Raw genomic sequence first — 25,000 nt, forward strand, 5'->3', positions numbered from 1 at the left:
GATTGGAGATGCCTAAAAGCCACAGTGCAGTGATTGAAGTCAACTTTGAACCTCAATGAAAAAATATTCATATTTGTTAATGAATGTGTCTTTTAAAAAGAAGTAATTTTAAGAAATGCTTATGACATTCAATCGTATTGAAATGCAGTCGACAAACAAGTGCCAAGAACCTATATGTTAATGGGAATGAATCTTTTTCCGTTTTTAGCTGGAGTATTTTAACCCATGGTTCTGATGGCACATTCTCTCATTCTATTGAGAGCCCGAAAAAATAATTCGTTTCAGTAAATGAAAAACAAAATTAGAAATGAAACTCAATTGACCACCAAAAATGTAATCAGTGATTAGCATCTTGGACGACAAGTACGTGTTATTTATTGTGTGTATTGTTCGATTCGAATAAATAAAATGCCTTACAAATGAAACCGTTGTTATCAGATTGTGTATGTTGACGGTGACATCCGAAATCAAAACTTATCTGATCACAATGACCGATAAAAAAGAAGTAGTGAAATCATATTTATTTTGCTAATAGTGTTTGCCGTTAACAGTATACAATGCAAGGAATCTTCTTCCCGGCTGATAAGATAAGCGAGAGCATTGATGACATTTTCTCCCTGCTATTGTGGGATGCCGTGGTTGTGCCGACTACTTTCTGGAAGCGATAAAGCATGTTAAAACTGTTACAGCTGTGTATAAATACATAGAAAAAAAAGGTCGGTTACAGTTTTGACCATGAAAACAATTAGTATATAAACTGGACCAAAAACAAAAAGCAAAACCAAAAACCACTTGTTTGGCAAAAAGTCGTTTGGGATAAAGTCTTTTGGCATAATAGTTGTTTTTCATAATGGTCGTTTGGCATAGTATTTTAGGCCCAACTGTATTGGAAATAGATGGTTTTTCCAGCTCGCTGGAACCGTAAGCAGTTGTAGCCGGCACTCAACAGTTCATGACTACTATCATTTCATGTTTCAAAATGTATATTTGAATTTAATTCATCAAGTTCAAGTGATTTAAAAAGTAAACACAACAATTTGTATTCAGTAGACAAAGTTCGAAACTTCTTGACGTTTTGGATAACCTGGAGATCTATGTTACATCTGTAAAAAGACATAAGACATTTCTATCTAACAGCCCCAACCCAAACAAAGACTATTGTGCAATTTCCATTGAAATATATCACATGTACATAGAAATAAAACGCGGAATCAAGTGAAGAACAAGTGGTGTACACTACATTTGCAGCTATATCTCCAAAATGTTCTAGTACAACATAATCTCCATATATGCATATTATAGCACAACCAATCCCCTTGATAAAAACATATTGGTGTTGAAAAAGCTATCCACTGGGTCAAAGACTATAAGTAAAACTATGCAAAAAAGTTGTCCACATCCTTTAAAGGTTAATAAAAAAGTATCACTGCACTCTGGCCATCATCTGGATAACAGTGAAATAATTTTCAATTACGGTTTTGTGACTTAGAGGAAGCAAACTTCTTTTGAATAATTGATGATTGCTGATGACTGAATGATGGTTGTTTGAGCCTTAATCCTCTTAAGATGTAAGGGTTTTCTCACCACGATGGCGTAGTGCACGTTCAGCGTGCCTGCCTGGGTCATATTGACCCTAACATCCTTACTAGGCAGTGTACGCAGAATATAGCATTCAGGGCATTTCAAGGGGCTTCAGGACGTTCTAAGGGATTTTAGGGACATTGCTGGGCGTTAAAAATTGTGTAAGGGGAGTTTCAGGAGCGTTGCAGGGGAACTCAGAAAGGCATTAGTAGTGATTTAAAGGTATTTATGGAGAATTTTAGGGGATTCCAGGGCATTTCAATGGGTCTCAGTGACGATTCAGGGGATATTAGGTTAGGAAGATTTGAGAGCGTTTCAGGGAGTTTAAAAGAGGGTTCCGCGAGCTTCTCAGGAAATTTCTGAAGAGTTTCAGGAGCGTTTTAGAGCACTTCAGGGCGTTTCAAAGGGTTTCAGTACCGTTTCATAGGATTTTAACCCTATAATACCCAACTTTTTGATTTTGATCTAAATATCATTTTTCGTCATCTAAAATCGATTTAAACATGTTTTGGAAGATGATTCTTTTCAATTCTCGATTTCATGAATTTCAGTTTTTGATTTTTCTAATTTTTATTTTTGAACATCCCCACACTTTTATATTTTTCCTGGAAGCCTATTTGAGGAACAGATTTTTTGAGATGAAAACATTTTGAGATTTTATGATTATTGTTGAAATATTTTTTTTTTTCATAGAAAATATTATTTTCCGTGTAATTTAAGGGAGTATTCGATTCCCTTAAACTATTAAACTAGGATAGAATGATTTGGGAAAAAATTAAAATATGTTAGTTGTAGCGATTCAATACAAAATAAACAATGACTTCTAAGAGGTGACTAAAACATCAATTTTTCAATGATATTTGAAAAATGTAAATACGCTTTAAATTACACCAAAAACCATTTTGAGATATACAAAACAGTCCTAAATACCAGCCAAAAATATGAAATTTTTTATCTCCCTCGAAACAAAAATTACAAAAATGCTCAAACTATACCCCGTCTAAAGGCGGGGTTGGGTATTAGAGGGTTAAGGTATTTCAGGAGCTTTTCAGTGGTCATGCGAAAAAATCCGTACCGATATTTCTGAACAAAAAATCATGGATAACAGAACGGACAGGTCGATCATAAACATTATTTAGTTCCCGTAAACGTGACTCAATAATCCAGTATTCGCGATAACTTATCCAAAAATTAGGAACACAGTTCACGCCTTTTCAGTCTCGTAGCTCGTTTAGTAACGCAACCAAAACCAGGATCTCAAATCACGATATCGAGGAACCCCAGCAATCATTCACGCGCGCTGCCATTATTGATAACGCGTCGTGCTCACAGTAGTAAACACATGTGCTTTGTATTTTTAGTACCCGAATAAAGCTTCCATTAGAAATGTTCCTGTTTTGTGGAAAACAATTGCTGTAGTTTGTAAATGACAGGTTGAAAAGTGTTATGTTCCGGAGCAGATTACTTTCCTAGAATCCAACGAGCACACAACCCGAGCAAAGACGGATAACTAAGTGATATCTCTTTGATAATAAACTGTGTTATCTGTATTATCATTCTGTTATTTTTGATATCATCTTTTCAAATTGATGATAATCAAATGATGACAAATTTAGTTATCAATAATTTTGGTCTATCGCGATAACATAAAAATACTAAATTATAGCAAAATGTGTTATCAGTTTCCAAACGCACATTTCAAAGCTTTCCCAAAACTAAGGGTCTGGTGGACCTCGAATCTATAAATAGATTCCATCTTCAAGGCGACTGCAGTACGAAAGCGTAGCCTTCAACCATTCTCCCTCTCACTGAGTCCCGTTGGTATATGGGCTACCGGCTGCGACCGATAATCACTCGATCAGGGTTCGAGACCCACTGGGCGCAATAGTCGAAAACATGGGTTATAACTAAAAGAAGCTTTTTTCAACTGCTAACTACGTCGGTAAAGTAGATTTTTACTAATTCGGTCGATAAAATAGCTCTGAATGATTACTTAATGATAACAAAACCTGTTATCAATCAGCTGTATTTTTCCATGTTGATAACACATGTGATATTGGATAAAATATTGTATTGCGACATTTGCACCCATTTAGACTCGGCCCAAATTCATTATTATCACAGTCGAATTTCGCACACGACTTCGCAGCGAGTAGCGTTCACAAGCTCGATTGAGTTCATGACAGGAGCGTCGGATGCAGAACAGGTAAACAAAATAAGTTTGATTAGTGTGAACTGTCGTTGGGAAATGATGATTCAGTGGATTCTCAAATTATCACAGTAGTCTAAACAGCTTTGAGAAACCCAATATAACACAACTAGTTATTGCGGTGTGCGTTGAAGATGAAAACGGTGCCCAAATGCGCTCCAAACGCGGTAACACAGTGTTACCAAAGGCAACTTAGCAACCATAGACAAAACCACCGCCAACCTGGCCAACCTAGGATTCAAAGGCTCCCACTGACATCGGGTTACCTGTTAGCAAATCTTACCGCATTTGGTGCTCCCGCATTTGATATCTGCATTTCGAATGCACACAACAATATCAACTTGAACTCAATGATAACTAAACTTCTTATCATTTTGGTATTTGGGAGTAAATTTGAGTTATCATTTTTGTTATGTTGGCTCTTAATTCAACCTTAACGATAACTAACTCAATTATCAAACGAATGATAACCAGGTAACAGAACTTGTTATCATTTTGTTATCCGCCTTTGCTCGGGAACGGACACAAGTAGGTACACAACGAGATCACCGCGGTGCATCACTGCTGTTTCGTCATGCCACTGGTGGTGTTGATTTTTAACTAACGCAAGAAAATAGTCAGAATTATTCTTGAAAAACGAATATTTTCTTCAAAATTGAGAAGGAAATCGACGGATAAAATGTACTAAATTTCTGGTTCCCGTGAATACCTATACTACATGTATAGAAGCACTTTAAAAGCGTTTTAGAGAAATTCTGGGCGATTCCAGAACGTTTTTAGTGGTTTCAGGTACTTTAAGGTTTTCCAAAGAGTTTCAGGGGGTTTATAGAGTTTAGGGAATGTTTCGAAAGAGTTCAGGGCTTTTATGAGATTTTCAAAAGACCTTTAGGGAATTTCAGGGCATTTGAAGGGGCTTGAGAGGTGTTTTAAGGACCATCAGGCGTTTTCAGAAGTCTTTTAGAAGGTTCCAGAGAAATTTTAAAAATGTTGGCAACTTTTGAGGTCGACTTCAGATTAGTTTTGGGAACGTTTTAGAAGTTTTTAAGAATATTTCACGGGATTTTAAGTGGTTTTAGGGTGGTTTCGTGAGAGTTCCAAGTCAGTAGTAGTGCCCTCTTGCCCTGGAACCCTTCTAAACCCTCCAGCAACCTATGGAACCTTAAGGTGAATATATAACGAAGCCACACCTCGAATTTTCAAGAGCACAAATCTGAGGAAGTAAATAGCGGATTGCACTGAAAAGTTGATCGATTGGTGTCCCGCTGCTGGTGACCAATCGATCAACTTTTCAGCATAAACCAACCCTCGATTCTTCAGATTTGTGCTTTTGAAAATTTGAAGTGTGGCTTCGTTATATATTGCTGTGTGCATTTGAAATGCAAATATCAAATGCGGGAGCACCAAATGCGGTAAGATATTCTAACAAGTAACCCGATGTCAGTGGGAGCTTTTGAATCCTAGGTTGGCGGTGGTTTTGACTATGGTTGCTAAGTTGCCTTTGGTAACACTGTGTTACCGCGTTTGGAGCGCATTTGAGCACCGTTTGCATCTTCAACGCACACAGCAATATTCACCTTAAGGTGGAAACCCTTTGGAAACGCCCCTAAAACCTCCTAGATATGTGCCTAAAACGCTCTGAAAGGTCTGAGACGCCCCTGAAAATCGCCCAAACCCCCGGAGACGCCTTGAAGCGTCCATTAAACCTCCTAAAACAGCCCTAAAACAACTTGGGTTCCACAAATACCCCCTGAGGCGCCCAAAAACGCACACAAAGCCCCTTGAAAGATCTCTGAAGCCCCCTAAAAAGTCACCGAAACTCTTTGAAATCCCCCGGGAACCATGGAATCTGTATGCCCATGGCGAATAATAATACTTTGTAAAAGACATCAGTAATCGAGATTCGGATTTACATCAGGATGTGGATCAATGTGCTCACTTTATGACAGAATATGGCTTCAAATGACGGCAGTCGTTTAAAGGTCCAGAGAAGATTTTGGGGAATATCCAGAGAAGAAGACCTCTGCAAACATTCAGTGGACATCTCCGGAAACGTCTACAGGAGAACTCTGGAAGTGTACAGAGGAGATTCCAGGAATCAATTAAAGAAGACCTCTGGATATATCCAGAGGATATCTTTGGATACATCCAGAGGTTATATCCATAGCAGACCAATGGTTACTGTGAAATTCCGACTAGATGTTTCAGCCGACTCCTGCTTTTCACCGAGACGCTGGTTGGGTTTGTCACGTGTTGTTCGTCCAGTTTCTGCGATACGACTGAGGACGATCGTCGGTCGCGAGGTCTGTCAAGCCTGGTTAGCTCAAACCTTCGTGTCACTGACGTGCGTTCGCGATTCTGCATCGCGACGTCGCGAAGTCGCAATGTCCGGTGAAGCACGAATTTTGATACCGCGGTTGGGTCACGATGTTGGATGATGCACGAGTGTCGACATCTCGCATCGCCACGCATTGGGCGCTCAAGTGGTTTGCCAGAGTTACATTCAGAGGAGACTTCAGGTTACATCCAGAGGAAATCTCTGGTTACATTCATATTAGACCTCTGGATACGTTTAGAGAAGACCTCTGGATATTTTTAAAAGGAATCTTCTGGATACTTCCAGAGCAGACCTCTGGATATGTTTCAGGTATCAGTAGGTTGGCTCCAGAGGCACGTTCTCCTCCATAGTGGTTTCTGCTTTTAGTAGTGTTGCGTGTACGTACACGCTGCATTACACGAACACCACTTGAGTTACTGGTTGAAAATAGTAAACAAAGATCAGCTGTTCCCAGCAAAATCAAATGGGCATATTTTCAACCAGTAGATTTGCATTGGTGTTCGTGACACCGCGCTGCGAAACCACTATTTGGGAAATTTGTGCCATATGTTTAGAGAAGACCTCTGTATATTTTTAGACGAAACCTCTGTATACGTCCAAGGCAGACCTCTGAATACGTTTAGAGTTGACCGCTCGGGGGGCCATGACTACCATGTAGGCATCACCCCAGGGATTTGTGTTGGCGTAGTGGCACATAATATCGAAACGTTTCCGCTTACGCACTTTAATCTTTTTATTTTTTTGTGACACACGCGCGGCTGAGTGTTCCGATTTTGAGTAATTGCTCCACAAATGCCGGCTTGTTGAAACGCGAGGTCAGCAATCCGCGATGACTATTGGTAACTCTCGATTGTTGCCGTTATCCTCCATAAGCAAAGTTTCCTATCCCCAAGTACGACGCTTAAGTTAAATTTCTACTTTACGTTTCTTAAGGAATAATAGGACGGACTATTTTTTTCCGCAGGGAAAAGTGACAGCTCCATTTGATTTGCACGGGAGGCGTTACGAGTACAGTCATGACCCGCTGGTTGGGGGCTTAATAGTTGGGTGGCTTTTTAGTTGGGGCCCCGTTACTTGAGCTGTCAGCCAACTAAAAAGTACCTGGATGTCATAATTTAATGTCAAACTGAAAATGACAACCAATCTGTAATTCCGAGGGGCGAGCTAATGAGTTTTTGGTTTCTTAAACTTTACTGATAATCGAGAAGAATTTCTATTTTATATTTCTTAAAAAAAGAATATGTACAATTACTTCGAGACAAATGCAAAACATCGGCAATCTTTATTTTGTCGATCATTGAAAGCGTTTTGTGCTTGCTTTCGGTCCGGGTGGTTTCATAAACATCTATATTTTCACTTCACCGACTAAAAATGGGTGAAAATAATTATTTCTCGCATTGGCCATATATGTATCTTGCAAAACGTATCAGTTTTGCTCTAAATGTAAAACAAATTGAAAAATTTTCCTTTTTGCTTCCAACCTAAACATGATTTTAAAATGATGGAGAAGAGTATAAAGTTGTAAAAAATATGAAGTACTTAGGGACCTTTCTGACAAAATCGTTAGACAGACCACAAACGACAAGAAAGCGATGTAAGTTAGCTGTAGGAGCAGTAAAATTATTGTTGAATTTTTAAGGCGATACAAACCGCCTTGGAAATTGGCGAGATTAATATATAAAACGGTAATATCTCCGGCCATAACATACGGTTTGAAAGCGGCAGCTCTTGTAAAAAGAAACAGAAAGTCGATTAGTAAATACGAAATGCAAATTTTAAAAGAAATGATCAGGTACTGTAGAGATAGGCCAAGAGGAAGAGTAAAACTGTCAAGATTGCTAGAGGGGAAGACTGCGGTAAAGAAGATTAGGGTAATGAGAATTAGCTACTGGGGTCATATTCAAAGAAGACCTCCTGGTCACCCACTGAAAATTGCACAACAAATAAAATACGAGAAAAAGAAAAGGGGAAGACCGGCTAAAACGTGGAACGACTCAGTCATAGAGGATAAACAAATGATTCAAGGAATATCAGAAGAAGAGTGGATAGAATTAGCAAAGGATAAAGAAAAAATAAAAGGAAAGGCAGAAGAAATATATAGAATTGAGGGCAGTGAGGAGGAATCCGAATCAGAGGTAGAGTAATAAATAAATAATGTAAATATGTAAGTAAATGAACTTGTAAATGAATAAACTTGGAATAATCTGGAATTGAATGTAAAAATAATTAAAAACAAAAATAAATTCATATAAATCGGGAGGAGAAACATATGAATTGGTGTGAAGAATTGCGAACGAGAGAAGATAATGGTGTGGGGAATTATAGTGCAATAATCTACACAAATTCACCTAATTGAGAAAAAGCAGATAAGAATAAGAGTATAATTATACTAAAATACCCCACAGATATTTAAAAATGATACTTTCTCTCCACAGAAGTAATGAATCAACCCAACTGGCAAAGAAGAATCAATGAGAACTGGTAAGATCGTTTCATATACACCGCCTTTAAAACCAACTAAATACGCGCCAGAATCAGAAATGGTTTTTTGATTCAGGAAGTATGATCTCATCTCAGATATCCATTTGATATGTGGATGATATCATGCGGGGCTTATTGTACATGAAAATGACCTCAGAATGCACGTGTAGGAACAGGCATTCTCGAAATGGGTTGTTGGAGTTGCAATAGAGCTATCACCTTCCATCTCCCGGATTAAAGTTGTTTACATATGTTTGATAGTAAAAATATGAAAAAAACACAAATGTGTAAACAAATTTCTTCCATAAAAGCACTGCCGGTCAGTGGGAGATGGATTGTACACACACACACACACACACACACAACCTAAACATGATTTAAAAAAAAACAATGCGCACGCCCCTTGTGCTGCTGTCACTTCACCCAACTAGCGAATCGAATTCGTTGGTTGGGTAGAGGTTGTGGCTCAACGAGCGGGTTCCGACTGTATAACACTCTTTTCCTTACTTGTCATCTGCGAACTGCTCAAGTAACTTTGAAGCGGAATCATTACTTGTCCCATCTTTGCACAATACGTTAGAAGTAGAAACTAGCCTTAACAGCGGATAATTACGGCTTTTTGGTCAGCACAGTTAGTGTCATTCCCCTCAGTCTAGGCGATCAAGTGTCCACCGATGACCACGGGACTCAATCCCACCAGTGCGCTGGATAATGAATCTAGCATGTACGAGAACTGATCTTAGGTCACATGGGGATATAACAGCTGCAGTAGTACACCCGGACACCCCGTTGATCTTTGCCTTTGCGAAGCCCTGGTTTGTCGGGAGAAAAAAACGCTGAAGTGCGAGGAAATGGACTGCTGTGTCGTTGTCAAGAAACATGGAAGTTCTAAGTACAGTCATTGCTCAGTTATGGGTCACTCTGTCACATTTATTAGTCAGTCAGTTCACCATGCAATTCATATGGAATTGACCCATAATTGTGGGTGACCCATGATTGTGCTATGACTGTACCAGATTTTTTTTTTTTTTTTTTTTTTTTTTTTTTTTTTTTTTTTTTTTTTTTTTTTTTTTTTTTAATAATCTTTATTAGTATCTCAATCAATTTTTACATTCTTCAACTTAATCTAGGTGTTCTGTGTATTATAACACACTATCATCCTAATTTGGTGAAATAAATTTAAGCTATTATCAATACTAATTAATAACATATTACATTTCATTTGCTGTAGCAGTTAAGATTTTTTGCAGGCTTTATTTTTCACCTGCGTGTCAGAAATACATTTTTTTCAACTTATCCTAACCCTAACCCACCTTAAACTAATTATACAAAGAGCTAATCGTAGCAATAGAAGACTGCAACGATTTTTGACGAAAGTTGGCAATGATTTTAGTTGACATCTGTTCCAATGTTTCAATATTAGAAATTTGATGCAACTCATTAGTGCTATACCAGGGAGGCAACTTCAGAATCATTTTCAAAATTTTATTTTGAATCCTCTGAAGTTGCTTCTTTCTGGTATTGCAACAGCTCGACCATATTGGGACAGCGTACAACATGGCCGGTCTGAAAATTTGTTTATAAATCAAAAATTTGTTTTTGCGACAAAGTTTTGATTTTCTATTAATAAGTGGGTATAAACACTTAATGTATTTATTGCACTTAGTTTGAATGCTTTCTATGTGGTTTTTAAAAGTTAAGTTTTTATCTAGTAAGAGCCCTAGATACTTAACTTCTTCCGACCAATTTATTGGAGTTCCCCTCATAGTGACAACATGTCTACTTGAGGGTTTCAAATAAAGAGCTCTTGGCTTATGTGGGAATATGATAAGTTGAGTTTTGGAAGCATTTGGAGAAATCTTCCATTTTTGCAAATAAGAAGAAAAAATATCTAAACTTTTTTGCAATCTACTACAAATGACACGCAAACTTCGCCCCTTGGCTGAGATTCCTGTGTCATCTGCAAATAACGATTTTTGACATCCCTGTGGCAAATCAGGTAAGTCGGAGGTAAAAATATTGTATAAGATTGGTCCCAGTATGCTGCCTTGTGGAACACCAGCTCTTACAGGTAATCTATCTGACTTGGAATTTTGATAATTTACCTGAAGTGTTCGATCCGATAAATAGTTTTGAATAATTTTAATAATGTATAGTGGAAAATTAAAATGTTTCAATTTTACGATCAAGCCTTCGTGCCAAACACTATCGAATGCTTTTTCTATGTCAAGAAGTGCTACACCAGTGGAGTAACCTTCAGATTTATTGGAACGAATGAAATTCGTTACCCGTAAAAGTTGATGAGTAGTCGAATGACCATGGCGGAATCCGAACTGCTCATTGGCAAAAATAGAATTTTCATCGATATGAATCATCATTCTATTTAAAATAAGTTTTTCAAAAAGTTTACTGATAGATGACAGTAAGCTAATTGGACGATAACTAGAAGCTTCGGCAGGATTTTTGTCAGGCTTCAAAATTGGAACAACTTTAGCATTTTTCCATTTTTCAGGAAAATATGCTAACTGAAAACATTTGTTAAATATATTAACCAAAAATGATAAGCAACTTTCTGGAAGTTTTTTGATGAGAATATAGAAAATTCCGTCATCACCCGGAGCTTTCATATTCTTAAACTTCTTTATAATAGATCTCACTTCGTCCAAATCAGTGCCCAATGAATTGTCGAAATTGTTCTCATGATTGAGAATGTTTTCGAATTCGCGGGCAACCTGATGTTCTATTGGACTAGTGAGACCTATACTGAAATTATGCGCACTTTCAAACTGTTTGGCAAGTTTTTGTGCTTTTTCAGAATTAGTTAATAATATTTTGTTATCCTCTTTCAGCGCAGGAATAGGCTTCTGAGGTTTTTTCAAAATTTTTGTCAATTTCCAAAACGGCTTAGAGCCGGGGTTTAATTGAGAAACTTTATTTGCAAAATTTTTGTTTCTCAATTCGGTGAAACGTTTTTTAATTTCCTTCTGAAGATCCTGCCAGATTACTTTCAAAGCAGGATCTCGAGTTCGTTGGAATTGTCTTCTTCTCACGTTTTTAAGACGGATCAGAAGTTTCAGATCGTCGTCAATAATAACTGAGTCGAATTTGACTTCACACTTTGGTATTGATGCGCTTCTAGCTTCGACTATAGTACCAGTCAAAGTTTCGAGGGCATTGTCAATATCAAAATGTGTTTCCAATGAAACATTAACATCTAAATGGCTATCGATGTATGTTTTATATGTATCCCAGTCAGCTCTGTGATAATTGAAAGTAGAGCTGATGGGATTAAAAATCGCTTCATGGGAAATTTGAAATGTTACAGGAAGATGATCAGAATCAAAGTCAGCATGAGTAATCAATTGGCTACAATGCTGACTTGAGTCAGTTAAGACCAAATCAATTGTTGAGGGATTTCTAGCAGAAGAAAAACAAGTGGGGCTATCGGGATATAGAATAGAAAAATATCCTGAAGAGCACTGATCAAATAAAATCCTGCCGTTTGAATTGGACTGAAGATTATTCCACGAGCGGTGTTTCGCATTAAAATCACCAATTATGAAAAATTTGGACCTGTTGCGAGTTAATTTTCGCAAATCAGATTTAAGAAAATCTATTTGCTGGCCAGTGCATTGAAAAGGCAAGTAGGCCGCAATGAAAGTATGTTTACCAAAGTTTGTTTCAACAGAAACACCCAAAGTTTCAAAAACTTTGGTTTCGAATGATGAAAAAATTTGGTGCTTGATGCGCCTGTCGACGATGATAGCAACTCCACCACATGCTCCATCTAGGCGATCATTTCTATAAATAAAATAGTTTGGGTTTCGTTTGATTGAAGACCCAGGTTTTAGATAAGTTTCAGTAATAACTGCAATATGCACATTATTAACTGTTAAAAAATGGAATAGCTCATCCTCTTTACCATTTAGAGAACGAGCATTCCAATTTAAAATGTTCAAAAATTTATTTGGATCCATTACCAAAACGTAATCCAATTACTATTTTATTTGTAAATTTAACTCCAACTTGGACTGCTTCAGCCATAGTTTGAGTTTTGAACATTGCATCAATCATTTGTTGCAATTGTTCAGATAAAAAGTCAAAATCGGAAGCAGACATGCCTGAATCACGTGCATTTTCCGTATTTGATGTTTGGTGATAGGAATTATTTGAATTTTGTTTACCCGCAGCCACATGGGCATAGGTAGCTCGATTCGTTTGAACAAAATTAGAAATATTACTCACTCCACTGCTGGAGGGTAGATTATTCGCTCGAAGGTTTGTTTGGTGGTTAACTACCTCCGGCGAATAGGTACGAGCGGTATGAAAATTATTCAACCGATCGTTGATGGAAGAATTTGTGTTGTTAGAAATTCTACCTGCAGAGTTTCGGGTACGACTAGCGTTCCCATTCATCTGCCGGGCACGTGATTCGACAACTTTTTTGCGGATAGGGCAATCCCAAAAGTTTGACTTATGGTTGCCACCGCAATTCGTACATTTAAACTTCCTGGTATCTTCCCTTACCGGACAGTTGTCCTTGGCGTGAGAAGAACCTCCACAAATCATGCATTTAGCATCCATGTGGCAATGTTTCGATCCGTGCCCCCAACCTTGGCACTGACGGCACTGAGTTGGGTTCTGGAAATTTCCCCCAGGCTTACGAAAATGTTCCCATGTCACTTGGACAAGAAACATTTTCTTCGCCTTTTCCAAATATTTCAAGTTATTTAGATCACTTTTGTTGAAGTGAACTAAATAAAATTCTTGAGAGATACCCTGCCGAGGATTCTCAGAGCGGGTTCTCTTTTTCATTTTTATTACTTGGACTGGAGTGAATCCAAGTAATAAGTTGAGTTCAGTTTTGATCTCATCAGGTGATTTGTCATCACTAGAGAGACCTTTTAATACGACTTTGAACAAGCGTGCAGACCTGTCGTCGTATGTGAAAAATTTATGCTTCTTCTCAGTAAGGTACTTGAGAAGAAGATCCCGATCTTTCAGGGTTTCCGGCAATACGCGGCAGTCTCCTTTCCTGGCAATTTGGAAGGAAACCTTGATTCCCCTTATGGAGTTCAAGATCTCCTGCCTAAAACCAGCAAATTCACAGACGCTGACCACGATTGGCGGCACCCGTTGTTTTTTAGCAGAAATTGAAGTACCTGGGCTAGAGGCATCCTCAATTTGCTGTTCCGAAAAATTGTTCAGCGTTTCATAAGGATTACTCATTTCAACGAAATTTTCATCCGAAACAATTGTTTTTGTAGAAGGAAGCGGAGAAGCTGAAAGTTCTCCTTTCCTTCTAACTTTGCCGCGTTTAGCGACAGTTTTGAAACCGACTTTTTTGGAAGGAAGCGGTGAATTCAAGGATTCACCCTTCCTTTTGTTCGATGATGCAACCATGATTTAATTTGAAGCGACCTTCCAGGAGGTTTTTTCCCTAATCGGTGTCCAAGTAGGATTACCACCGTTTCACGGAATTTGACTTCCGTAAACGGGTCCAACGAATAATCGAAGGCACGGGTCCAGGCAAGGATCGAAAAGGAATCAGTAGGTATAAATTTAGCGCTGAAAAGTGCTATTGTGGGTAGTACTGAGAAGTACTGTTGAATTGCTTTAGGTAGTAAAACTTCCTGCAGCAGAGAGAGCTTACGTCCGCACAGCACAAGAGTACGATGCGAACTGACTGTACCAGATTATGTTTTCAGTTCAAAACCGAATTAGCGACAATTTTTCTTTTACTTTTGCTGCTTTTGCCTTGCGGAATGTCGGAAGTGGGGCGCTGTATTGTACACCTGTGTTTAACGCAAGGCAAATACAACGGAAGTAAAAGAAAAAAATGTCGCTAATTCGGTTTTGAACTGAAAACATAATAGCATTCGCCATCTTAAATCCAACAATGCAGCTGGTAAGTAAAGTTGATGGAATAACGACCGTTTGAATGGTAATTAGCAATTACAGGCGCGTTTTCGGTCATCGGGTTACTTATAAAACAACGGTTTTAATTATAGCCGACGTTTCGAGCGTTTATTCACTCATCTTCAGGGCAAACTACAATTTACATACAAAGTTTGAGTAGTCAAGTCATTTGTTACATAAAACATAAAATTACTCACATTAAAGGTTGTTTTTAGGTCAAGTGGGTTTGAACATGGACAATTTGAACGGCTGACAACATTACACTGAAATTATAATCACACATGTAAATTTCGGACCTAATGACTTGATTCATTTTCAATTAACAAAACTTTGAACGGAGCACAAACTTACACAGGTAAATGAACTGCCGTAAAGATGGCTCCAGAAAAAATGACTACCTGTCCTCACCGGTTGATAGTCAGTATTCGGGAAATCGAACCGCTGCCGGAGGAGCAATAGAGGAGCTAATTTGCCCCATTCACAAGAAATGCGACCATTTGGAATTGGAGAACTTCCGAGTGATTACCTGTTCATCGACTTCAAGAAGACATACGATCAACTTCAAGGCGAGTATCGCCCGCATAAAGCTATGGAAAATCATGGACAACAACGGCTTTCCTGGGAATCTGACCAGACTGATCAAAGAAAATATGGAGGTGTGTAAAACTTTCTAATGGTTTCGGGTGAATTATTCAATTCGTTCTGATTTCGCCGGGGAATGCGACAAACGTATAGGATAAAATGGTATTTGACAACGATCTTGAGCATCCACAATGCATCGGAAACTACTTAACTTCATGGAAATGTATTGCAATGATTGTAGAATATTCATTGTAAATAAGTATAGAAGCATACACTTCCGAAGCGTTTTAGCCACTGTATTCTAATGTTTCCCAACAGACGTGTCTCTATTCTGCGCATGCTTCTAGAAATACGCGAAAAAATAAGTTAAACGTCTCACCACATGCAGGACATAAACACGGTTCATTCAATGTAATAAGCTTTCGGTTCAAACAGCAGTGTGAAAAATTCCCCATTTGTGGCATTATACAGAAGAATAGATAAATGAAATCATATTTGTAATCGTTATAAAATTTGTGCAATACTGTACACTGACTCTTTACTGTGATTGATCATTTTCCTAAAAAGTAAATCAAAATGCCATTAAAATATACGGTGAGTAGATATGATCCCATTTGAAAAAGAAGATGTTTCCGAGAAGCGTTTGAATCACTGTTCTATATATAGAGCTCCGCCAGGCAATGTATCATGCGTGAAACTATTTGTTTATTCTGGTTTATTGGACTCTCGTGTGCATGAGGAAATAATCGACTCACCTTCTTCTAAACATTCCCAATTTTGCATTCGCAGCCAAAACCGACCGTCCTTCCTACAGAGGAATTCGATGCCCTAACCGATACAACCACCTTACGCGCCGCCATGAAGGGATTCGGAACAGATGAACAGGCCATCATCAACGTTCTCTGTGCTCGCTCCAACAGCCAACGCCAGCAAATATCCGCCAAATATTGCGAAGAGCTCGGCCGTGATCTCCTGCGGGATCTGAAATCAGAGCTGTCCGGCAACTTGGAAAATGTTATCCTGGGTCTTATGCTACCACCACTGAACTACCAATGTTTGCAGCTGTTCAAGGCCATGGATGGTTTCGGGACGAACGAGCGGACACTCATCGAAATACTCTGCTCACAAAGTAGTGAACAGTTGCAGCAGATCACCAAGCTGTACGAAGAACTGTACAACAGACCGTTGGTCGAACACGTTTGCTCCGAAACGTCCGGAGATTTTAGGCGCTTGCTAACCCTACTGCTTACAACGTCGCGAGATCCCCCTTCCGCAGTAGATCAAGATCTCGCTGACCAACAGGCTAAACTACTGTTCGAAGCTGGTGAAGCCAGTTGGGGCACGGAAGAATCCACATTCAGCAAGATCTTGACAAAGTCAAGCTTTGAACACCTGGAAGTCCTGTTCGAAGCGTACAAGAAGCTGACGCAACGTTCGATCGAACAGGCACTGAAAGCCGAACTGAGTGGGAAGTTCTACGAGGCGCTCAGTGCGATTGTCGAGTACGTTCGAAGTCCACCGAGGTTCTTTGCCAAGCGGCTGTACGAGGCGATGCGAGGTTTGGGGACGGACGATGCAACGCTGACTAGGATCGTTGTTTGCCGGTCGGAAATCGATCTGCAGAATGTCAAGCAAGAATTCGAACGGATGTACAGCAAAACGCTGGAGAATGCTGTGAAGGTGACGTTTTGTGGGAGTTGATTATTGCATAAATGGAATGATAACGTCTTTTCTGTTTTTGTTGCAGAGTGAAACATCTGGAGATTATGGACGGACGCTATGTGCACTTATTGGAAAATCGTAGTTCACGTAACAAAAATTATGTTACTTTAACCCTCTAATACCCAAATTTTTGATTTTGATCTAAATATCATTTTTCGTCATCTAAAATCGATTTAAACATGTTTTGGAAGATGATTCTTTTTAATTCTCGATATCGTGAATTTCAGTTTTTGATTTTTCTAATTTTTATTTTTAAGCATCCCCACACTTTTATATTTTTCCTGGAAGCCTATTTGGGGTACGAATTTTTTGAGATGTAAACATTTTGAGATTTTATGATTATTGTTGAAATAATTTTATTTTAATTTTTTTTCATAGAAAATTTTATTTTTCGTGTAATTTTAAGGAAAATAATTTTAGAGTGTATTCGATTCCCTTAAACTATTAAACTAGGACAGAATGATATGGGAAAAATTTAAAATATGTTAATTGTAGCGATTCAATATCAAATAAACAATGACTTCTGAAAGGTGATCAAAACATCAATTTTTCAATGATTTTTAAAAAATGTAAATACGCTTCAAAATACACCAAAAACTATTTTGAGATATACAAAACAGTCCTAAATTTCAGCCAAAAATATAAAAAATTCGATTTTTCACGAAACAAAAATTACAAAAATGCTCAAACTATACCCCGTCTAAAGGCGGGGTTGGGTATTAGAGGGTTACAAACGAGCCAATTATCAATAACTAAATAATTCTATTTATGCAAGAATGTATATGCCTTAACTGAAAGTCCCTTTGTGTCCTCAGCTTTGTTAGTAAATGACTGATAACTTCAACATCTACATATTGTTCAACAAAAGATTTACAATAATAAAAATGTGAAAACAAACTCCAACTATGATTCATTCAAATATGTAAATTAGGTGTATAGACTATTATTCTTCTTTTTCTTGGCTTTATGCCTAAACTGAGATAAAGTTTCTCAGTGTTTTCTATATGTGCTGGTAGTTCATCGATTAGAACAATAATAACATCGTGTTTTCTATAAGCACTTCCACAGTTATTAGCCCTTATTCTTCATAAATAGATACTTTTTTGTCTATTGCAAAATGACAAAAATATCACATCTCTGTTAAATGTAGATTTTCAGATTAAAAAAAATAACCGGTAAACATTGGCACAATCTTCGAGGGGACATGCTTGGCACATTTTTTTTAGGATTTTCAAAATTTTCCATCAGGGATTGTCGGCATGCACAGTGTGGTGAGAAAAAAAGCCTGTTCTTCACACAATCTCAAGTGCTTGCCTCCCATTTTTGCCGAGAGTCAGAGACGTATGAGTGAGAGGTTTCGTAAATGTGCGAGAGACAAATCGCAGCACTTGCTCTTTTCTTAACGACGCCAGAGAGTACGGCAGAGTGCTCGAGTGCCACCTTCATCCTGAGGTTCGTCAAGGAGTTCCTTCTGAAATTTCTTATTTTTTCAGATATCTATGCTTTGCCGGCTTTTCGGGCCTGTATGAAGATGATCACCAACATTAACTTCTTTTCCCGATCAGCCTACACGGAGAAATCAAACTACCTAATTTTTGGGTCGATTTTACTCAAAGCTGAGTATTGCATCTTGCATTGCTTTATAGATAACCGTGCAAATGTTCAATCGTCTAAAATATTTGTTCACACGTCAAACACCAAGGAAAGTAGCAAGTAAACAAACCGATTATTCCATGCACCACCCAAAAAGTGTAACCGACGCTTAAAATTTCTAGCAGCGAAACGAACCAATGTATGCTTAAACTGGTGGGAACATATTGTGATGTGACAAAAAATTTCTGCAGGGGGTCGAAGACGGTGCAAAAAAAGCAATATATCGAATAAACTAGTTACCCAATGTTGTCAAAAACAAACAGAGATGCGTCTACCCAATGGGGGTCCTTGAGCCCAATAAGCCAATTTTGAGTAAATGTAGGTATACTCAAATTTGGGTTGAATGAGGGGGGGTCTTGGGTTGAATTTACCTACTCTTAAGTATATTTTTTTGGTGGAGGTAAAGGCAATTTACCTAGTGTGAGTTTAATCGATTTACTCAAATTTGGCTTATTGGGCGGAACTATGGGATTGCGTCAAAAGAACTCAATTTTGGGTAGTTTGGCGGTTCCGTGTAGATAGCTGTGTAGTGTCGGTAGCGGTTGGTTCAACTGGCTAAGAATAGCACTACGGACCGCCTGTTACAGTGGTAAGAGTCCGCTAATCAGGTGACCCCTAATTCAAGGTGTTATGCGGCTTTATGTTTACCGTGCCTAGGAATGAATGGTTAGGGGGGTCTTATAAAAACCTAACCGCAAACGGAGCCTATAGAGTACCAGGGCACCCTCCACAGTATTTTGCCTTTACTGCGCTAACCGGAGCAATAGCGCGGTGGACCTTGTGTTTCTCCGAGACAATCAGCTGCTCTTCTCCAATCTCATACTAACGCTGAATAAGGGCGGGATTATGAAGAGGTTATTATTGCATCTTGCATTGCTTTATAGATAACCGTGCAAATGTTCAATCGTCTAAAATATTTGTTCACACGTCAAACACCAAGGAAAGTAGCAAGTAAACAAACCGATTATTCCATGTGTTACGAAATAAACTAAAAACAACTTCACTGGCCGGATAGTAACCCCACGGTTCACTCGCGGAATAGCGTTTCGGACTTGGATTTAAACACTCGTATTTTGCACAACTGGCGGTGTATTCAACTACAAAAAAACTGAACACGGTACTGACTGTAGCGGACTGTATATTTTACTGCCGGCGCGACCGACGTACGGGAGATAACTAAATTGATCTTTCTGTGCTGCTGTTCAACAGCGCGATCGGTGGCACTCAAAAGCCGATGATCGGGGACTACCTGCACGACCTAAACTGCTATCGGTCTGCGGTGCGCAACAGAGAAGCTGTTTCTGCGGTACTCATGCTCTGCTCAATTTGACTCGGTTCGATCGATGAGTCTAATATCGGCCTATTTACATCTAATTAATACTGTACGTAACATGCCGGCGGCCTTGAGTTAACTCAACACAAACAAACTTGAACGATAATCTAACTAGTACAATTGAACAATGAACAAACAATTCGACTCTTCGTTACAACGGCTCGACGATCTCGTCTGAGATTCGTCGCTTACTCTAACACTATACATATGTGATTGTACACTGACTGGACAGGATCGGTTGGTCCTCCTACGGCTGATCACTGATGACGATGTCCGAATCACGTAGACGATGAATCCGTGCACTGATGTCAACGTCCGGTAGACTTGGAACTTGCCACTGGCGACTGCGGTATCTGACGGTTCGATGCCTGTCGAAGATAAATACGGCTGTAATCCGAGACACGGGCTTACAGAGGAGACAATGTCCAAAGCTTGCCAAATTGCCCCGTGGGGGCAATGAATACTTAGCTGAAGCGCAGCTCCTAGCTGCTGGCACGATGAACTGATGAAAATGGTAGACTGTACATTGTATGGGTGTCCGGGCATCTCTCTCGGGCTAGGGAACACTGATGACTAGCGATGAACGAGGATGCGGATGATCTGTCGAAGATACGAGGCGATTGGGATCCAGAAGAAACACTAAAGCGGATCAACGTAACTTATACGTCGCCCCCGTGGCGTAGCGGTAATAAGCACCGCAAAATGCCGACAGTTGCCCCATATGGGGGCGTACTTAGCCTGGTGGTTGTCTGAGCAGGTAACAGGAACGGTGGAAGCATCACATCTAACGGATCATCTGGGCTGCGGCGACGACGGTGAAGACAGTTGGTGTTCACATCCCTAGCGATGGAAAGCAAAGCGGTAGGTTCCAACAAAATACGAAAACAGGATGAACGTAACTTGAGGGTCGCCCCCAGACATCAACGGCGAAATGTGTGCCGCCTGCTGCCTAAAGTGCCCCAACGGGGGCGGAAATACTTAATCTACTTGGCGGACTGATGTACTGATGCTGATATCTACTATGCTTCCTCGACCTGCTGTTGATTGTCCTGAATCGGGAGAATGCATATCTTCTGGATTCCTCGACGGAATGATCCTTGCTGCGTTCGAACGGTAACCACCCTGATGATACCATCTGCTCCCGGGTGAATCTCCGTCACGCGTCCAAGCTGCCACTGAAGCGGCGGTAGCTTATCTTCCTTCAGTAACACCATTGTTCCGATATGCAGATTATCCCTTCTTCGCGTCCACTTGTTACGGTTGTGGAGATCTGACAAATAGTCCGTAGACCATCGCTTCCAAAGCATCTGACTGTAACGCTGAACCAAGCGCCATCTGCTCAGTCGGTTCTCCGGGATGTCATCCAGACTCGGTTCCGGAATCGCTGTTAGCGGACGCTGTACCAAAAAGTGTCCGGGGGTCAATGCTTCCAGGTCTCGATGGTCGTTGCTAATCGGAGTGATCGGTCTCGAATTCAGACAGGCTTCGATCTGCGTCACAACAGTTAACAGTTCATCCGGACGGAGTACGGTGTTCCCTATCACTCTTCGCATGTGGCCTTTCAGGGACTTCACGGCCGCTTCCCATAATCCGCCGAAGTTCGGCGATTTGGCGGGAATGAACTTGAACTCAATCGAGTTGCTGGCTGCTTCCGTCACAACTGCGTTCTGGAACTGTTCGGCTCGGAACAGACGATGCAATTCACTGATTTCTCGACGCGCTCCTACGAAGTTCGTAGCGTTGTCGCAGAAGATCACTTCTGGCTTCCCACGCCGCGACACGAATCGTCTCAGTGCCGCTATGAATGCTTCCGTAGTGAGATCTGCAACCATCTCTATGTGTACCGCCTTCACTACTAGACAGACGAACACGCACAGGTAGCATTTGATTGGTGCTGTCTTACGAGACGCTTGACGAACGTTGAACGGACCACAGTAATCGACTCCAACGCGAAGAAAAACAGGAGCAGGAGTCACTCGTTCCATCGGCAGGTCTCCCATCAACTGTTCGTGGGCTCGTGGACGAGCTCTGAAGCAGGTTACGCATTCGTGCACTACCTTCCGTGCTAGGTTCCTTCCGGATAGCGGCCAGAACCTCTCCTTCATACAGGATAGCATCAGCTGCGCTCCTCCGTGGAGCAGTCTGTGATGGTAGTCAACCATTATCAGCTTCGTCAGCGGGTGATTGCTGTCCAGCACAATCGGATGCTTTCTGCTGAACGACACTGGAGCATGGCGAAGTCTTCCGCCAACACGAATTAATCCATCTCGCAGACACGGATCCTTCGTATGCAATCTCGAACTGGGTTTCACATGCCCCTTTGCTGCTAAATCTGCTAATTCCACTGGGAAACACTCTGACTGCGCCAGCGTCACTAATGCGATCAAAGCTTCTTCGTGTTCTTTCGCGTTCAGGACTCCACTTCGTCTGCAGGCTCGATTTCTAGTTCTGCAGTTTTTGGCAAAACGAAGCATCCAGGCGGTTGATCTTAATAGCTTCAACAAAGACGAATAGCGGATGAAGATCTCACTGGGCGGTAGCATCTGCAGCGCTGCTGTCACTAGCGGTTTTTCCTCCAACGTTACTGAATCAAACTGTTGTTCTGGGCTGCTACTCATCTTCGGCCAAGCACTCGGGTCTTCTTGGAGCCATGCCGGTCCATTCCACCAGACTGAACATTCGGCAAGCTGCAGTGGTGTTACACCTCGAGATATTACATCTGCCGGGTTCTCGACGCCAGGCACGTGGTTCCAAACGCCTTCTCGAGTGATATGCTGAATCTCTGACACTCTGTTGGAGACGAACGCTTGCCATCTGGACGGATGGGAGGAAAGCCAACACTTCACGATAGTCGAGTCAGTCCAGAAGAATGTCTTCGCTGGGATATGGATACTCTCTGCTACTGTCTCGTACAAGTGCGCCAATAGCAGTGCTGACGATAACTCGAGTCGGGGTATTGACTGCCTTTTCTTCTTCTTGCTCAAGTCTTCCAATGGAGCTACCTTGGACTTAGCCATCACCAGCCGAACTGTAACTGTTCCGTCCTGTGCAACGCAACGTAGGTATATTGCTGCTCCGTACGCCTTTTCCGAGGCGTCACAGAATCCGTGTAGTTCGCATGATATCACATTGTCGCTGAATGCGATCCAGCGGGGTACGGAAACTGCATCGATTCGATCCAAGTTCGTTCTGAACTCGAGCCACTGTGATTGCAGATCTGCGCTCAACGGTTCGTCCCAAGAATACTTCCGTTTCCAAAGTTCTTGGAGAAACATCTTCGCCTGCACGATCACTGGCCCTACAAGACCATACGGATCGAATAAACGTGCGGAATCAGACAGTACGATACGCTGTGTCACTGGAAGCTTCGGGCTCCAGCGTGGTGTTTTGAACCAGTACAAGTCTGTCGCCGGTTCCCAGGTTAAGCCGAGGGTCTTTACTGTAGCTGTCACGTCAATATCCAGCAGCTCTCGTTCGTCACGCAGATGACGTGGAATGCTCTTCAGAATCGCAGGCTGATTGGAATGCCACTTCCGGAGGTTGAAACCAAAAGAACCAAGTAACGTCAGGACATCCTTGCACAGCCGCATTCCTTCCTTCACAGACTTCGCTCCCGTAAGCATGTCGTCAACGTAGAAATCCTTCTTGATGACCTTGGCTACTGGTGGATTCGTCTGCTCTCCCTCCTCTGCGCATCTCTTCAAGCTCCGTGTTGCTAGATACGGTGCGGCAGAGGTACCGTAGGTCACGGTCGTCAGCTGATACGTTCGGAGTGACTCATCTACGGACTCTCGCCAAAGAATCCTCTGCAGCGGTTGATCCTCTGCGGCTACGTTGATCATGCGATACATCTTCTCCACATCAGCGACGATCGCGTACTGTTGTAGTCGGAAGCGAAGCAGAATGGACAGTAGGTCGCTCTGTACAACCGGTCCTACCATCAGGGTATCGTTCAGGGAAACTCCGGTGTCTGTAGCACACGACGCATCGAACACTACTCTGAGCTTCGTCGTGGTACTGTCAGGTTTCAGGACTGCATGATGCGGCAAATAGTAACTGTGTTTCGGCTCTTCCTCGTCGTCACGGACTTCTCTCATGTGACCCATCAGCAGATACTCGTGGATGAATTCTGTGTACAGAGCCTTCATCTCCGGGTTCGCGTTCAAGCGACGTTCTAGTCCCATGAACCGTTTGGTGGCAATCGCCTTAGATTCGCCTAACTGCTTCAGCACATACTCCTTCTTCGGTAATACTACCCGAAACTTGCCATCAGGATCTCTCGTCGTAGTCTGCTCGAAGATGGACTCACACGTAGACTCCTCGATGGAAAGACAGCTCTTCGTTTTACAGGATTCCAGTTCCCAAAAGCGTGCTAGCTGCTCGTGGATCTCTTCCGTGGAAACTGAAGCGGTGACTGCACTGAGGGTTGTGACAGGAGTTTCTGGAATCTCTCCGGCCACTATCCATCCGAGTTTTGTGTTGCACAATATGGGACCAGATTCCGAGAGCCTTGTCTGCTCTCCCATCAGCAAATCGTAGAAAACAGACACGCCAAGGATTGCATCTACGGCACTGGACTCATGGAAGCCTGGATCAGCGAAACAGATGTCGGACGGCAGCTTCCAAGTACTGATGTCGAAGCTTTGCTGCGGCAGATTCAACGTTATCCGAGGCAGCACGTAGAATTTCACTTCCTCAGTTTCGAACGACGAGCAACGTGACAGAATTCTCGCCAACACTGACTGTTTGGACACCGATGAAGCACTACCAACACCATTCACCGGTAAGTTTTCATGGAAGCGCTTGAAGTTCAACCGCTGAGACAGGTTCTCCGTGATCATACATATCTGCGAACCGTTATCCAACAATGCACGAGCAATGACTGTGTTTCCGAAGCGATCGGCGAGCTTCACGAGCGCGGTTGACAGAAGTGTAGTAGTTCGCTGACTTCGAATGTTGTGTGAAGTAGCAGTGTGGTGAGAAGTAGTCGGTGTATTTGTGGGAGGTGACTGTCGTGTATGTGGCGGAGAAGTGTTTTGGACAGGAGGTGTTTGTGGATTTGTTTGAGTATTATTCATCCGGGATTGGCCTTGAGAATTCGATTGCGATTGATGTCCTTGAGACTGAGGACGAGACTGTGTTTGAGCATTTGTGTTCGCGTTCGCGGCTTGAGGCCTGTTCAGGG

At 41.2% G+C, this 25,000-nt stretch overlaps 3 protein-coding genes and 1 long non-coding RNA gene across 4 annotated transcripts in view; 2 read left to right on the plus strand and 2 right to left on the minus strand.

The window, feature by feature from the left end:
- Positions 1 to 7,373: 7,373 nt before the first annotated feature.
- Positions 7,374 to 9,095, minus strand: LOC134287453 (uncharacterized). The gene is made up of 2 exons (XR_009997314.1): positions 8,973 to 9,095; positions 7,374 to 7,606 (listed from the first exon to the last, which is right to left on the minus strand). It is a non-coding gene; the product is annotated as an uncharacterized LOC134287453 (long non-coding RNA).
- A 6,383-nt stretch (positions 9,096 to 15,478) lies between these two features.
- LOC115253802 (annexin B10-like) lies at positions 15,479 to 17,726 on the plus strand. The gene is made up of 3 exons (XM_029867196.2): positions 15,479 to 15,701; positions 15,897 to 16,787; positions 16,855 to 17,726. Exons 1-3 carry the CDS (start codon positions 15,684 to 15,686, stop codon positions 16,909 to 16,911), a joined length of 966 nt encoding a protein of 321 aa, XP_029723056.2. The 5' UTR covers positions 15,479 to 15,683; the 3' UTR covers positions 16,912 to 17,726.
- Positions 17,727 to 20,834: 3,108 nt separating this feature from the next.
- Positions 20,835 to 24,656, minus strand: LOC134291777 (uncharacterized). The gene has a single exon (XM_062859944.1). The coding sequence runs from the start codon at positions 24,654 to 24,656 to the stop codon at positions 20,835 to 20,837; it is 3,822 nt and encodes a 1,273-aa protein (XP_062715928.1).
- Positions 24,657 to 24,693: 37 nt separating this feature from the next.
- The window catches only part of LOC109398209 (mucin-19-like), a 9,106-nt gene continuing 8,799 nt past the window's right edge, over positions 24,694 to 25,000 (plus strand). The window contains exon 1 of the mRNA XM_062859959.1: positions 24,694 to 24,735. Coding sequence (XP_062715943.1) covers positions 24,694 to 24,735 — 42 coding nt within the window. The remainder of the gene's footprint in view (positions 24,736 to 25,000) is intronic.

This window comes from Aedes albopictus, chromosome 1 (assembly GCF_035046485.1).
Source record: "Aedes albopictus strain Foshan chromosome 1, AalbF5, whole genome shotgun sequence".
NCBI lineage: Eukaryota > Metazoa > Arthropoda > Insecta > Diptera > Culicidae > Aedes > Aedes albopictus.